Source organism: Equus quagga, chromosome 12 (genome assembly GCF_021613505.1).
Source record: "Equus quagga isolate Etosha38 chromosome 12, UCLA_HA_Equagga_1.0, whole genome shotgun sequence".
Classification (NCBI taxonomy): Eukaryota; Metazoa; Chordata; class Mammalia; order Perissodactyla; family Equidae; genus Equus; species Equus quagga.
Genome location: NC_060278.1, coordinates 101,448,741 through 101,465,548, shown reverse-complemented (window position 1 = coordinate 101,465,548; position 16,808 = coordinate 101,448,741). Strand labels below are relative to the sequence as shown.

General features: G+C 47.7%; 1 protein-coding gene across 4 annotated transcripts in view; it reads left to right on the top strand.

Annotated features, from left to right (window-relative positions):
* ATP9A (ATPase phospholipid transporting 9A (putative)) overlaps positions 1 to 16,808 on the top strand; it is a 126,145-nt gene that overhangs the window by 42,174 nt on the left and 67,163 nt on the right. For all 4 annotated transcript variants that reach the window (XM_046678932.1, XM_046678933.1, XM_046678934.1 and 1 more), the window contains exons 5-9: positions 5,457 to 5,515; positions 6,779 to 6,830; positions 8,457 to 8,551; positions 11,942 to 12,022; positions 12,809 to 12,884. In XM_046678932.1, the coding sequence (XP_046534888.1) occupies positions 5,457 to 5,515; positions 6,779 to 6,830; positions 8,457 to 8,551; positions 11,942 to 12,022; positions 12,809 to 12,884 (363 nt within the window). The remainder of the gene's footprint in view (positions 1 to 5,456; positions 5,516 to 6,778; positions 6,831 to 8,456; positions 8,552 to 11,941; positions 12,023 to 12,808; positions 12,885 to 16,808) is intronic.

The window sequence follows — 16,808 nt, the reverse complement described above, 5'->3', positions numbered from 1 at the left end:
TGGTTTTCTTTTTAAGAGTAGTAGCCCTTTGGAGTCATCAGGAGAAGCAGGATGGTGTAGGGAAGATGTGGTCGTTAGTGGAGAGTTGTTTAGCTAATAGTTAGTTAGCTAAATTGAAACTCTGTATTCCTGAACACAAGTACCATTTATGTTTTTCAAAGTACAAACTCTCTTTAGACAGGGGAGAGCACTAGATAGGCTTTATAATTTTTTTTAGCAAAGAGAATTACCGTGATGCCCTTTTTGATATTACCGGAGCCGAAGTACTGCAAACACTCTTTACCAGGATCTCAAATACAGTTCAGGGAGCAAAGAATTCCCCCTCCCGGCTTCCCTGGTCCTGATTCAGAGCATCAGCTTTTACGAGTCTTATTTAAAGCAGATCTTGCAGAACACTTTCTCATACATTCTCTGACAGATGCAAAGCTGTTATTTCAGACCCATAGGGTTCTTTTTTCTTTTAAAGTACTCAGTTTCACTTTATTACAAATCATTGGTGAACTGATCTTTTGTTTAATTAAAAAAAAAAAACCTGAAAAGAAATCTCACATGCAAATTTCACTGTTATCTTTCCCCAAAGGTATTTGCCCCCTGCCGAGGGTGTCAGTAGGTTTCATCATTATTAGGCACCAGAAGCATAGAGGACCATTTATGTATTTATTTTAAAAGCCTCTGCTGGATGTAAACTTGTTACATTTAAACTGCAGCCTTTCTTTTTTAAGTTCCCACTATTTTAAACAAAACCCCCAGGAAGTGGCCGTGGAATTTATAATAATGCTTTCCAACCCTTTGCCTGTTTTCAAGTAACAGTCTTTTCTGAGGCTTTGGGGAGTGCAGACAACTCTTTTGCAATGCGAAAATTTCAACTTTAAACCTATGAACTCTGCTGGGTCTGCAGAGGCGTTTTAGTGTCAAGCCCAGGAAATGGACACATGCTGCAGAATTTACAACTCATCACTGTCACAGTCAGATTAGAGCGTGAGTTAAAGAGTAATACATTAACCAGGGTGAGTGCACAGAGGTTGCAGTTAGAGAGCCGCAAAAGCATCCGATGTCCTGTGTGACGATGGAGAGTGGCAGACGCATAGCTGGAGGTATTTGGGTCCAAAAATAGGCCCACGCATACCAGTGCCCCAGAATTTATTTTAAAAAAGTGTTTTTTTGGTTTTTTTTTTTTTTTGCAGGCTGTCTGCAGTTTGACTGAATTGTCATTTGCTGGGTTCGAGTCAAGGGAAACATCTGGTTTCTCCTTGCAATGTAGACAAGCTGCTCTTATTCTGAAGCTGTCATCCATGAAAGGCACGGTTTGGGCTCAATAGCGTTGCTTGTGAAAGGCTGGGGTCCATCTCTACAGAAATAAACAGCTCTAGTAATTGGAAGTTTGTTCCCCATTATAAACTCTGGCTTGGAGGTGACTTGGGCAAAGTGGCGAAAGCTGAAAGGGATAAATTTATTTTATAGAAGGCATTTCATGATTTAAGATGTGGCTGGCAGAGAATTTTCCACTTAACCTTTGTAAAAATCTCTTAGCCAACTTCTGTGGACTTTCTGCAGATGCATTTAAAAACCCTGGAGCTGTGAGGTTGGAGATGCGGTATTACAGGATCCAAAAGAGAAGAGGCGTCTGCGGGGAAAGTTGAGTTGCACGGCTTTGGTTCATAGATCAGGGCCGGGTTTTCCTGCGCGCCTTGTAAAGATGGTGTCACTGAGTGTTTTTACATCTCTTCAGGACCAGCTACGCCATTTGTGGGACCCAGCGCAAAATGAAAATGCTGGCCCCTTGTGCAGAAATTATGAAGCATTTTAAAATGACAGCAGTAGGTCATTCATCCAAGGGGGGTGATGGGGAGCCCTTTATTCAGCTGTTGACAGCCAGTCAAGGTGCCTGGCTAGTGGGAAAACCGCAGTCAATGTTGGAGTATAAATATCAGTATCTGCTTTCCCTTCTCTTTTCTTCCTGCTGCTTTTTCTCCTTTTCTTTCTTCTTGTTTTATTTCTCTTTTCTCATTCAGAGTAGACACACGCTAAATAATGTGTCCAGCATGCAGGCCTGATCTGTACATTTTTGATCATTAGAAAATGGCAACATGGACGGGAAGTCCAGATTTAGAGTCAGGACTGGGTGTTCACTCAGCCGAGTGGGAGGGTCTGAGGGTCTCCCTGCGTTGAAGCTGCGGTGTCGAGATCCATGGCCTCAAATGCTGAAATACTGACGAGGGCACCGTGGCTGAGCCCTGGCAGTGAGCTCGCGCCCTCCTGAGAGGGAGTTGAGGCTGCCGGCCGGCAGGCAGATACAGTAGGACTGCCAGGGTCGGGGATCGGCCTGCTGGGGTTAGGCAGAAACTGCTCTGCAAGCACGGTGGATTAAAGGGGTTTTTGTTGAGGTAGAGCAGATGGACAGAGGGAGGCAGAGTTCAGATGAACCGATCGTAAATCAGGACTCCGCTAGGGAAGGGAAAAATCTGGACCCGTTCACTTAAAAGTTTGAGCTAATTTAATTTATTGTTATTTTTTCTTATTAGAGGAGCAGCTCCTGCTTATTATAAAAAAGTCACGGTGAGGAATTTAGGAAGTATATATGCCAGAGAAAGAGAGAAATCCCCCACATTCCCAGAAAGAGTCACTGTCAACCCTTTCTGCATAATCCTTCTGGTTGTGTCGTCTGCTCCACTAACTACACACATATACATGTGCAATTATAATGCAGTGAGAGTTGAAACACATGCTCTTCTTTGAGTTAGAGACTAAGAGAAAACTTGTAACGAAGTCGTGAAGATGGGAACACAGCTGTGATAGTTTGAGTCAGGCCACCAGCATAAATTTTAGCCGTAACACCAAAGACAGTGTGTAAATTTATGTTTGGCGAAGTTGACGCAAGCTCAGGTGAAGGAAAAGCTCGCGGGCACAGAGGGCCATGTTGAATTTACGACCTTCCTTCAAGGAATGCTTCCGGAAGCTCCCCGGCAAGAGCTGCATCCGTGTGTGTATTTTTCCTGTCGCCCCCTCGTGGACAAGAAGGATCGTTGAGGCAGGAAAGGAATTCTGCTCGTTGGACCCTCCCTTCTCCCCTTTCTGATGATCTGACCCTGGACGAGTGGATGCTCCCTAGCCCTGTAAACATATTGACTTCATGAACGCTTCAGGCTGTGCGTCTCTTTAGCAAGTCAGGGCTCAGGCCATTGCAGTGAATTTCGTGCTGTGTTTTATGAAAATGCGGCACGGTTAAATGCTCACTACGTAGGGTGAGATATGCAATCAAGGAGAGTCTGGAAGTCCCGCCACTTGCTTTCTAGAAGACATTCATGCGTTTCCCTTTTAGCACCAATTCTACTTCCTATTATCATGACGCAATTAAATACAGAAATGAGTTAAAATCAAACCCTATGGAACCTATTAGAGTTGTTTCAATAGAAATAATTGGAATGCTTTGAGAAGTCTCAATGGTGGTAAATTGCTAAAAAGACACATGGCATTAAATTATGTGAAAACTGTAAAATATTGTGAAAAACTGCAAAAATCTAGAGTTGTACTCTCAGATTATTTCATTAGTGTCTTTCAGTTCTTTTTAAGACTGAAGGAACTACAGCTGGAAATCCTGGTTGGTGGATGCTGGGTGTTTGTTGAGTGACTGGGAGGTGGAGGGAGCCGCAGATCCCTGAATTCCCCTTTCATCCTTGCTCTGAGAGGGCGTACCCTCTGTTGAGGAAGGTTGAGAGTCGTCATCATCATTTCTTTTCTCTCTCGGCTGAAGGTTTGTAGGTTAAATGGGCTTGTTTTGAGACACCAATAACATAAAGATTTTACAGAGTTGCTCTTTGTGCGAAAATTTGACCCATCACCCGAGTCAAGACCCACCTTCTCTCCGGGCTGGCTCCCAGGCAGCTGGACCACCTGGCCCAGACCAGCCCTTCCACCTTTGTCTCATTCTGTTCCCTGCCTTCCACATGATGCTTCTAGTCTTGCTGAGGGAGTTCCAGCCTGCGGCCGCACACACATGTCCTGCTCACGTGTACCACTTTCTCATTCTCGTTCCTTCCTTTTATCTGGTACTGATAACCGATATCCTTCATCTGGCTAATTCTGCCTCAACTCTCCTGTGGAACCTTTGTTGACACCTCCCCAGACCCAACGCCTTTCACTCCTTGTTTGTTTATTGCCTTCTTCCCTCCACTAGAAGGGTAGTTCTGCGTATCCCCACCCTTAGAGCATCTGGCATACAGCAGGCATTCAGTAAATGGCGTTTGCTTGTTGAATGAATAATGAAGTGCCTTCTGGGTGCTGGCACCGTTCTAGGTCCTCCTCAGAGGGCGAGACTTCCCTCCCTTCTGCTCCCTTAGCACACAGGACTCACTTCCCTCATTCCACACGCTAGTGTACACTAAGGCAGCTCTCTAGCTGTCTTTCTCACCAGCCTGGGTTTGCGTCTACAGCTGGTGGGCCAAATTCAGCCCACCAGCTTTTTTTTGGTATGGCCCGGTGCACATTTTAAAATGTGAAGCACAGATGTACACAAGACTCTTAGCCTTGTTAGGGGAGCGGTGGTTGGGAGGATTGAGAGTGTTGCCTCTTGGCCCGCAGGACCTAACCAGTGACTGTCTTGGCCCTTCTAGCCCGGTTTGTCGGCTTCTGCGGATACTGTAGGCGTGTTTTGGATCAGGGGGTTCTCTTTCGTCTGTGAATTCACAGGACTCAGTAACTGTTTTTCCAGTTGAAGTGAGCTCGCTGTTTCTTCCCCCTCGCTGGGTCAGGTGGGGGTGCGAGTCCTGGGGCTGGCCCGTCCACAGTGAGACTCTGGGGGAGGACGGAGCGTCCCGGAGCCGCCTTTCCTCATCTGAAGACTGGAGACAGTATGAGCTGCTTCTGCCACTGTCGTGAGGAGGGGCTGAAGCGTCAGTGCGCCCGCGTCTGTCCAGTGCTCAGCTCAGAGTTAGTGTTTGATGCCGGCTGTTGTCGTTCAGCCAGATGCGCATCCGGCAGGAGTTGTGCAGTGTGACCATTATCATATAAACCAACTCTAGAACAATTGCAAATTTAAAAGAATCAGTCATTTTAGGTTAGCTTCTTTCTTTTTGGTGGTGTTGAAAATTCAGAATTGACCTTCTCCCCATGGATCGAACTCTTAAATTTCTTCCCCACTTCTCTGTTTATTTTTTTTGAGGCTGAATGAATCTCTGAAGAGCGGTGCCGATTTAGAAAAGCTTCTAAGGCTCCGTTGAGAGAGAAGGTCTTACTCGAGGGATGTGGGTTGTTCCAGTGCTGTGAGAAGTGGGGTTGCTTAGTTTCTGGAATGGACTCTGCAGCAGGAAAGGCTTTTCTCAGAGGCAGGAGGTGATGCCAGGGCATGGGGCACATGCTTCTGGGTGCTCTGTGTCGACGTGGCAGGCTTGTAGACACTGTAAAGACATGCGGGACTGACACGATTCAGACGTGATGCATCTTGGGCCATCTCTTTGCAGGAACCGTAAAGGTGAAGAGCTCCAGCATCCAAGTTGGCGATCTCATCATCGTTGAGAAGGTGAGCGGGTCTTGTATCACGTGCCGGTCGCCGTGTGAGTGTGTCAGGGGGAAGCCTCGCCACCACGTCTCGGATCCTGACCTGTGATCTGTGTGTCCTGTAGACTGACTGAATGTGTGCTCTCCGGTATTCTACGCTACAGCTTTGCCTGGGGAGAAAAACCTCTTTCCCATGAGACACACCCACACAATATTTTTTCAGGGTTCATGCGCGCTGGTTCACCAGAAATCCTGCTTACAAGCACAAGTACAAATTTTGATTTCCTGTTTGATGTGTTGGTTGTTTTGGGTTCTTTTTTTTTTTTAAACTTAAAGTCTTTCCTGGAGGTCTGCTTGCTACATAGGCATGTAAAAATATTTCTCATGTACCTTTTGAGCAATCTCAGCTTATATTTTTTGACTGAAACATTGTGCTTTTCTATCATCTTATGGGGAGCAGGGGTTAAGTGTAATATGAGAACAGTAAAAAGGCCAGAAAAATGCATTTTTAAAAACAGCCCTGTTAATACCACGTTTGATTCTTCAGCAGACCCTCCTGTCTCTCGTTACTGGGTGTATTTGGAAGGTTCTGGACTTCAGGGTGGCCCGGGAGAGTCTTGGAATAACATTTGATTAGAAAAGGGTTGCATCTTGTTTCTGTAGGGAGGGAACTGTGCTCTTTTGAAAGGATTAAATCTGAGAACCCACAGTTGATTTGAGGGAGGGTGAAGCTGTGCTGGTGGCAGTGCAGAGGCCACACAGACCCCCATGTGCTGTGACGCACTTTGCTGTTCGTCATTACATGAAGGCTGCTGTTGGCTCCCTCTTTTTTGGAGAGTGGCTTTTATTGCTTCTTACTCTTGCCCTCCTTATTGAAATCCCCCCAAAACCTGACATCCAGCTGGAGAATTGGTGGAAGCAGAAAGCGTGAGTGGGGTGTGTGGGCGTCTTTAGTTGCAGCGGACAGCCTGGAAGAGAGCCAGCGGTGGCAGCTTTTGGGCCCCCGCTCCTCTGGCTGGAATTGCAGGAGGTAATGATTGCATTCACCAGAAAATGAGATGCCCTCTCTTCCAGATAAGATTTCAGTAGGGGATTAGGAACGTAACAGCAGCGTGCAAGATTTTGCAGATTCAAAACAAAATAAATCCCCAAATCTGCCTTTGACAAAGGCAGAAACTTAAGAGAGGCCGTGGGTTTGGGTTGTTCTCCTCCCCAGCCAGGGGGCGGGGGACGGAAACCCCACACATGGCCATTCACAGTAACAGTCTTTCTTTTCATAACACAGAATCAGCGGGTCCCTGCTGACATGATCTTCCTGAGGACATCAGAAAAAAACGGTAAACATCTGGGACCAATTTTGAAAATAACCATTAACCTTTCAGTGGTAATTTGGCAAAATAATCATTTGAAAATGTAACAGAAGTAGATGATCATTGTGGAGCCGTGGAGGCGAAGTGAAAACCTCTCTTTTCGTAGAGCAGTCTTTAAAAAAGCAATGTTTTCGGTGCTCGCAGGTCAATAGATTTGGGTCCCTCCAGAGATACGGTTGGTGGAAGCATGCTGAGTCACAGCTGGGGGGGTCGCACAGGGGCTGTGCAAAGCTCCGCGTGAGGAGGGGGCGGGACGAGGAAGTGTGTCTGACAAACAGAAGCAAGCAGGAATCCTCTCTCTCCTGAGAAAACGCTGGGCGATGTGTCACGAGATGGGGCAGTAGAGAAACTGAGGAGGGAGGTCGCTGGCCTCTCTGGCCCTTGCTCGGGAGCGGAGGGGCCACGCCCGCCCGCACCCGTCAGTATACTTGTCACGATGGCCCATTCGGGCTTGAGGGGACGACTCGAGTGTCTTACAAGGCTCTACCCCTTGCTTTTGTTTCTCGGGGTGGCTTCCCGCCCGTGAGTTGACTCAAATCTCCTTTTTGCTTTTTATTTCAGTTGTTTTGAGGAGGTGAGGCTGTTCTTCTCTAGCCGACAGGCACAATCAGAGATCTCTGAACCTCTGAAAAATCTGCATTTATGTTTCTTTGAGGTTGCTGCAGCCTATTTTATCATGAACCAAATAAAAGGATGGATGGAATTTTATACGAAGAATATATTAAATAGTTGGGAGAGGGTGTGAAAGGCGCTAGATTAAAATGGTCTTCTTTTAAAAACTGCAGCTTTGTCCTCAGATTGGTTCTTGGGTCCTGGTCAGGGTCAGGGTCTCTGAAAGGCTTTCTCTTTCTTCAAGAAAAGATCGGAAGTGTTCTTCCTTAGAGTCCTCAGAAGTCCTGACTGCAGTGTTGGTGAACTCAGGACGTCTGTGTCTGATGACACAGCTGACTCGGTGCTGGGACCTGTGCCTCAGTCTGAAATGGACATCTGTAAGATGTGCAGTGGACATGCAGTACTTCCCGTGTCCTGAGCCGTTTGCGCGGATCAACTCTTTAGTCCTCACAACATGAGCTTGGTGCTCCTATCTCCGTTTTTACTCTTGAGGAAACCGAGGCTCAGAGAGGATAGGTAACTGCCTCAGGGCACACAGCTAGTAAGTGGTGGAGCTGGACTTCAACCCAGGAGCTCTAGTTCCCAATAAGGCCCTCGGTGCTTGTAAGTGGTGCCTGAAACGGACTTGAATGCTGGTTCCCCCGTGCCAGCCACCGTGTGGGTTCTGTCACCCCACTGGAGCCTTACAGCAAGCTTGTGAGGTCTGCCTTTCTCCCCCTTTTTCAGACAGGACACACCGAGGCTTAGCAAGGTCAAGAAACTAGCCCAGCTGTGAGTGAGTGGTGGAGTGAGGGCTTGAACCCAGGTCCTCTGACCCCAGAGCTTACGGAGGAAGAGGGAAATGGGTATTTTATTTTCCCTTTTGGTTGTTGGCCGTTGATTGGTTATTTTCGCAAAGACCAGAGCGGGCACTGCTCAGAGCTGCCGGGAAAGGACTCTTGAATTGCAGGTGAAGAGATGGTGCCCAACTTCCTTCCGTAGGGTCCTGCTTCCTGCGGACGGATCAGCTGGACGGGGAGACAGACTGGAAGCTGCGACTGCCCGTGGCCTGCACGCAGAGGCTCCCCACTGCCGCCGTGAGTAGCTGTCGCTGCAGAAGCACAAGGTGGCGCTGTGCCATGGCGGGGCTCTCGGACTCAGATGCCCTCCGGGGCCACACATGGATGTCACGTGTGAGGCGGGGCTGTGGGGTGGTATGGGGTCCCGGGGACCCTTGAGCACTTGTGGGTTCCAAGTAATGTGGCCACGTGGAGTGCAGCCCCGACGTGCAGAGGTGGAGCTCTTTTGAGGGAAGCTCAAATCTTAAGAAACCTTGACTAGGTACCATGCATAAAATTTAATGCGAGCCAGAGCCTGTCATTCCTCTGCTCAACCTCCACAGGCTTCTCATCTCACTGAGAACGGATCTTCCCACCCTCCTGTCGTCCGCGAGCCCCGTATGATCTGTCCTTCTGCTAAGGCCCTGACCTCGGCTTCTAGCCGTCTCCCCTCTGCCCACTGGCTCCAGCCACACTGGCCTCTCTGTCAGTGTGCTTCTGCCTCCCGGTATTTCCCCCTGCCATTTCCTGCACCGGAAACAGTCGTACCCGGTGTCTGCCTGGCGGGGCATCCCCATCACCTCTCTCGGATTTTGTGCACAGGTCTCCTTACCTGAGAGGCATTTTCTGACCACCCTCTCCTTGCATCTCCACTCCACTCACTTCAAGGCAGTATCTTTGAGAGCAGGGTTCTGCCCATTATGTTCACTGCTGTATACCCAGTGCATGGAACAGCATGGAGAGCAGTGCATGGAACAGCATGGAGAGCAGTGAAATAGCACACAGGCCCTCTCCAGGGGGCTGCTCTAAGTAGTTGGAACAAACAGGCACTCACAGCTCCCCAGGGCCCCACATTTCCACACCAGCCTCACGTCGCTCATGCCATGATTTGTGGAGTGAAAGGGGAGGGTAGAGAGCCAAAGAGTACATTGAAACACAAGCCTCGTGGGTTGGCTGTGGCCTGTGGGCTAGGTTACACGATCACAGAATGTAATTTAAATGCCCAGAGACTGACCCACCCCATCAGTGGTCTGAAAGGGTTAAGTGGAACATGTCAGCCTTTCCTGGGCTTGTGGTCACGCCAGCTGACGCCACTCCTCACTGCGTTCTGGGAGGAAGCTGTGGGCGGAAGAAAGTTCTGAGTCTCAGGGGAGGTAACAAGAAACATGCCCACGGTACTCACAATTTTTCATGCCAGTACGAGGTGCAATAGCACGACTGTCATTAATTTCTGGACCCGGATTCTAGAGCAGCGAGTTTCTAGCTGTGGTCGGGAGCCCCTGGGAATCCTTAGAAGGCGCCGGCATTCTGACTTTATCTGGGTGACGTGTTTTACTTCTTGGCAAGATTTCTCCAAAGGAGAGGTTCTGATCCTCCCAGTGATTTGAAGGACTCTCTTTAAGAGACAGTCCGGAAGAGCCCAGAATCGTGGAGACACCTGCCTGGTCCACAGCACAGAGTTGGCGTCCCGGTGTGTGCTGGTCCAGGCCTGGACTGGGGTCCAGAGAAAGATAAGGTGCCACCATCCCTGTTGTCAGGAACTCTCAGCCTTAGTGGGCAGGAGGGGTCTGCGTGGGGAGCAGCATTTTAACGAAGTTACGGATGAAAAGAATTAGATGCAGAGATGACCGGAGGACTAGGTGAATGTGTTCTTGTTTTTAAAAAACCAAATCGAATGGAAAGCTCTCGAGGAAAAAGTGGAAAGTGTTGCTCATAGCTTTTGCCTCACATCTTACCTTCTTCCTCCAGGGGGTCCCGTACAGTCGGGAGTGGCCTCCCCAGGTCTTCTTCATCACACATTTTAAGATTTTCTTTTTTAAGATTTTCTTTTTGCTTTTTTCTCCGAAAGCCCCAGTACATAGTTGCATACTTTTAGTTGTGGGTCCTTCTAGTTGTGGCATGTGGGATGCCACCTCAGCGTGGCCTGACAAGCTGTGCCATGTCCGCGCCCGGGATCCGAACGGGCGAAACCCTGGGCCACTGAAGTGGAGCGCGCGAACTTAACCACTTGGCCAAGGGGCCGGCCCCCTAATTGCATGTTTTCACGGACAGCTACAAGCTTGTTGGTGGCATGTGGTTTCACGTCAATGGAGTCGTACTGCACTTATTGTTCTGCAAATTTTCTCCTCTCCACTTTGAGCTTGTCTCTGGGCCTTTTCCTGTGGTGCAGAGAGGCTGCCGAGCGAGCACAGCTGCGTCCACGGCCTCCTGGGTGGTTATCAGAGAGCCCGGGCCCTGCCTGAGGGGCGGCTGCTTCACTCCAGACCCTTCTTGCACAGTAGGGTCGTGGCCCGAATTTGCCTGACCACCTGATCCGGGTGCTTTTCCCAATTTTTTTTTTATTGTGGTAAAACACACGTAACACATGATTTACCGTCTTACCATTTTTAAGTGGTCAATTCAGGGGTGTTACTTTCACATTCCTCTGCAGCTATCGCCACCATCCATCGCCAGAACTCTTCATCGTGCAAATCTGAAACTCTATCCCCATTGACGACAGCTCCCCGTTCCTCCCTCCCACCCCTCGCCACCACCATTCTTCTGTCTCTATGAGTTTGATTAGGTTCCTTGTGTAAGCAGAATCATACAGTATTTGTCTTTTTGTGACCGGCTTATTTCATTAGCATCATATCTTCATGGTTCATCCATGTTGTAGTAGGAGTCAGAATTTCCTTCCTTTTTAAGGCTGAGTAGTATTCTCTTGTAGGGATAGACCACGTTTTGTTTATCCTTTCATCCATTCGTAGACACTCGGGTTGCTTCCACCCGTTGGCTGTTGTGAATGATGCTGCTATGAACATGGCTGTACAGATACCTCCTTGAGACCTTGCTTTCAGTTCCCAGCAAGTGGGATTGCTGTTCGCATGTAGTTCTATGTTAAATTCTTTTGAGGAGCCACCATACTGTTTTCCACGGCCACTACACCGTTTGACGTTCCCACCAACAGTGCACAAGGGTTCCAGCTTCTCTGCATCCTCACCAACACTTGGGTTTTCTGGTTTTTGATAGTAGCCATCCTACTGGGGGTGATCTTGTTCTCTTTTTCCCCTCCGTGCCCTCCCCAGGGCTTCGCACTGAGTAGGTGCCCGATAGCTCTCTGTCGAGTGAGCGAGTGTTTTCAGTGCCATAAACAAATCTCGTAAACCAGAGTGCAGCCGAGGGGGCTCTGTCGCCCAGGGTGGGAAAGGCCAGGTGAGCAGTGTCTTCACTGTTGAGTCTCTGAGCGTGTCTTGGGGTAGTGCATGTAGCAATTCCTAAACTTACTTATTGGAAGAGTTTGCCTTTTTTCCGCCTGCCCCATAATTTTGAGAGCCTGTTGATTCTGTTGGGAAATACAGTTGCTTTTGAAAAACAGTGGATGCCTCCTGCCGTCTCTCTAATCATACACTGGCTTTGTTGTAACTCCCAAATGTTACTTCTGTCGCACAGGATCTTCTTCAGATTCGATCGTATGTCTATGCAGAAGAGCCAAATATTGACATTCACAACTTCGTGGGGACTTTTACCAGAGTGAGTAAGCTCAGCTTAACCTGGAATCCCGTCTTAGAGTGTGTGTGAGCGATGCTGGCCTGAGAAGAAGTATGGACGAGTCTCTGTCAGGAAGGAGCTCTGTCCCAGGAGGGAGGGGGTAGGTTCCCTTGCGAGGGTCCCACCTTGAAGGTTGGCATCGTGTTTCTCGGTCAGGTCAACACAACTGGGGTTTTCTTCCAGCCTCTGAGCAGCTTGAGTTACCCGACAACTCAGAGCCAAGCATTGTTATAATCTCCGTGGACTGTGACGCCTGAGAGCAGGCGCTCTTTCTGTCTCCCTCAGATGAGCTCATTTCCTCTCTTACTCATACAAGTCCTGTCCACCTCTGTTAGAATTTTTAAGCCACTTCCAAACCTTTCCAAATAGAAATTAAATTTGCATTTAAATTGTTTTAGGAATCTGGGCTGATAGATTTATAGAACCCAAATTAAATTGTTCATATTCTCTTTCTATACGTCGTAAGACTGGCCAGCAAAAATCTGTTTTCCTGATGGATGAATTCCCACATCTTAGTTCTCACCATTTCTTCAGTGTTAGAGGCCTGCATTGCTTAAATCATGAACCAGGTTTTTCAAGTATTTCCCTGGGGATGAAAACTCCAAAGATAATAGTTTTATGAGCTTCGTCTTTGGCTCCTGGCCGAGCTGTGGGCTTCCAAAGGCTGGTCATCCTCTCTCCCTGTCTTGAGAGGAGCAGGCTGGAAGCGGCCTGTGGATTCTGCCCAGACCTTGGTAGATGAACGTGTGTCCGTTTGATGTGTTCCAGGAGGACAGTGACCCTCCGATCAGCGAGAGCTTGAGCATCGAGAACGCGCTGTGGGCCGGCACTGTCATCGCTTCAGGTAGGGCGCCCTTTCTGAGGGGTATGTTAGCAATTTGGAAAGGAAAGACAATCCTTCTGTGTAATTAGAATAATCATGTGTCAGTTGGGAAAATCGGTTGCCAGTCCCGTGACGTTTTCCACTTGTTCCTGCACCCCCAGGGAATTGAGCTGACGTCCCATTGACCCTCGGACGCTTCCAGACGTCTAGAAGAGACGCCGCTCTGGCCTGTGGACTTTCCTGCAGCGTCCACTCTGGGAATGACCCTTAATTGCCACTTCAGATTGACGTCCTAATCTGTCCCAGAGATTGGGTCAGTCTGGATGTTCTGGCCACGAGTTGTGTCCACGAGGGCTCTGAATAGTCCTGCCGGTGCAGGGGCCCCAGAGCGCAGGAAAGGGCCACAGGCCTGAGTTGGAGCCTTGCTGTTTAAAACTCCAAGATGATGTAGAAAGTGGTGTCTTTTGGTTTTGAACAGTGGGGTGACAGGGAGCGGGAGCGCTGGTTGGTGTCAGTGGGGTGCCGCCCACCTGTGCACTGCGCCTGTCACTTAACCCTCCCGATGGTCCCACGAGGAGGGTGCTGGTATTATCCGCACTCTGCAGATGAGGAAACCGAGGCTCCGTGAGGTTAAGTAACTCGCCCAAGGTCACACAGCAGTTGAAAGGCAAAGCTGGGCCTAGAACCCAGGCGCTTTACTCCAAAAGCAAATTTACAGAGCTCATTGTGCAGCTGCTCCTGTTTTCTTACATAGATAATAACACATCCTATTTTTAACGCACAGTTCCACTCCTGGCAACTTGCTGCCTTTACTATTGGAAGAATGAATGTTTTTCCCTTTTCAGTCATATCTCCCTCCCACCAACCCATTTTCCCCTGCTTGGTGCGGTGGCTCTTTAGTCCAAGAGATGCTCACTCAGGGTGCTCCATGACCAGGGAGGGGACGCAGACTACACACAGCTGCCGTGGTCACCATCCTCAGACCCACCTAATGGAAATGGACGGCGATTAGCTCTGCCTTGAGGTTCTTGCGCTGTCTTCCCTCAGCCTGCCTGTATTTGCAGCGTGATCTGGAATGTCTCTCAGTTCGCCTGACGACTGAAGAAGTGAGCGGTTGGCCCTTCAGCTTCTGCAGAGCCACTGCCTGCTGCCTGGCCACGGCCCCCGGACATGCAGTGGTCCTGCCCATTCTGTCCCCTTCCGCCGCTTGGCCACCCAGATCCCGCTGAACTGTTATTCCCGCCCCCCCCCCCCAATTTTTCTCCACTTTCGAGTCATTTACTAACAAGTCATTAATTATTCTTTTTAATCTTTAATAACTTGACTGAAAAATAAGTAATTTGTTTCCATTTGTATTTCTTAGATTATCTGGAAGGTTGGCCATCTTTGCATATGTCTGTTTTGTTTCTTCCTCTGTCCCTTACTTTTTGTGACCTTTAGTCATTTTTCTGTTGTGGTTCTTAGCTTTTTCGTACTCATTTGTAAGAGTTTCTCATTTCTGCTGCATAGACCTCATCTGGTTTAAAAAAAATTATGGTGTATTTGATATACAGGAGTTAAAAAATATTACATTTATTCTTCTCCAGTCTTTTGGGTGATGGATGGTATCTTGTTGTTGTAATTTTCATTCCTTTTGTTGTAATACAGGTGAACATCTTTCTACATATATTTGTTACTATTTTGGTCTGTCTCCTTTCCATTTAGGTTCTTCTTTTTCTTATTAATCGGTCAGAATGCTTTATAGAAAAAATAGTATCAAATTGTCATCTGTCACATGTCACAAATATTTTTTCACAGTTTGTTGTCTGTCTTTTGTTTTGTGCGTGATGAGCTTTTTGTTTTTTCCAGTAGAATCTCTGAATGTTTATGTCATCAACATTTTCGTAGAAACAGGATCACTAGGTCAAAGGGTGTACACGCTTTATATTTGGATTCGTGTGATAAACCTCCCCCTGCTAATTCCCCCTCCTGAGAAGCTTCTTTACTATACGCACCTGAGCTAACACTGTGTTCTGTTTGACCTTTTAATTTTTGCCCATCTGATAGACGTTGAATAAATATTTAACATATTGATTTGCCTTTTAAAAATGATTTGCAAAGCTGAACATCTTTCTTTATGTGTACTGTTCATTTGCATTTTTAAATACATGTGTGAATTGCCAGTTTATGCCCTGTGCTCAGTTTTTTCTGTTGATGAGCTCATTAAAAAAATGATTTTTGAAAACTCTTTCTATCATAAGAATATTAGCCTTCTGTTTGTGATCTTAATTGCAATTACTGTTTCCCAGTTGATCTCCTTCATGTTTTGGCACAGAAGTTTAAAATTTTTATGTAGTCAGACCTATTGATTTTTTTCTTTGTGGCTTCTGGTTTTTGTGACACGTTGAGAAACGTCTTTCCTGCTTTTACTAAAATTATAAAAATACGCCGATGTTTTCTTGGAGGGTTTATATAGTCTTATATTAAAATATGTGCTCCATCTTGGTTTAAGGAGTAAAATGAGGACAACTAACTAGCAAGGGGTCTTTCCTTGGCTGAAACCGAAGCTCGGGACCCTTGTGCCCAGTGTGTGTTGGTGGCCCTGTGTAAAGGGACGGCCTGATGGGGAATGGAGATGTAAAACGGGAAAGCACAGTGTGAGGTGGAGAACATCCTGTGCCTTCGGGTGGAATGGAGAGAGATGTTAAAGGAGGTCGGAACGAGGTGGGGTCGGAATCCGCCGTGTTGCATGTGGCAGGGGCAGGGTGGAAGTTCAGGGCTGCCTGTGGCGTCCCCGTCTCCTTACCAGGCAGCGGTGTGAGCGGCGCCCGAGTCGTTTCTCGCAGAAGGGCATGTCTTCTTTTCCTCCTTTCTTCTTCCCTTTTATTGAGAGGTGGCACATAGACAGAAAAGTGCGCACATCCTCAATATAGCGCCAAGACCCAGATCAAGAAACAGGGTATTATCAGCCCCCCAGACGCTCCGCTCAGCTCCCTTCCAATCACCCCCCCCCCCCCCCAGGGTACCCGCTCCCTTGACTTCCGGCAGCCTCGATTTGTTTGGTTGGGCACTTGTTGTAATAATATTTTAATAATAAACACGTGCTCATATGTCTGGTTATGATTTTCTTCTCCTTCCTGCTTTCCTTCTCTCCATACAGAAAACCTTCGTTGAGCACCTCCCTCTAGAGACGCTAATTGCTCCTAGTGCTACAGTAATATGCCAGAAAATGCTTTCTCCGCACTTTTGTGGGATTTATAGTTTACTATAAATTTAATGTAGGTTACAGAGGAGATGGGAGGAAATGAGAGAGGCTTCTATGAATTTCTTTTGAAACAGGTAAAAAGGAGAATGATTTCCATAACAATATGGAGAATTCTGAGGTGGAGGGAGTGAGGTTGAAAGGGCTTGTCAGCCTTTGTCTCAGAGATTAACAATAATAAATCTTTTATTTATCAGGCACTTTTTATTTACAAAGTGTTTAGCTGCCATTTTCTTGTTTTGGTCTCACAACATTAAATGAGGACATTTAATGGAAGGAAGAATTGGGTCTCAGAGAGGTTAAGCAACTTGCCTAAGGTCACACAGCCCCAGAGATGTCATCTGCTGGGAGGAGGAGAGTAGAAGGCAAAATGAAGATGGGGTAGAAAATTCAAACAGCTCATGGGAAATGCATTGTGCAGTTAAACATGCATTTTTTCGCTTGTCCGAAGCCCCCTGTTTGTGCTGGTGATGTGGGAAGAGAGCGAGAACAGTGAGTCCCGTGACCCAGTGACCCTGCCTGCCATGCCCTTCAGTGGGTGTGTGTTAGAGCGAGTCTGAGGAGCTGGGCACTTACCTCCTCCTCAGCTGGCCTCGCCTTCCTCTGCTCCTCACTGAGTAGACATCTGACTGCACTTGGGTTCTAACGGAAACTCGGAGTTAAATGCTAACCGTTTCCTTCTGGTGCTCAACTCCAGTAACAGC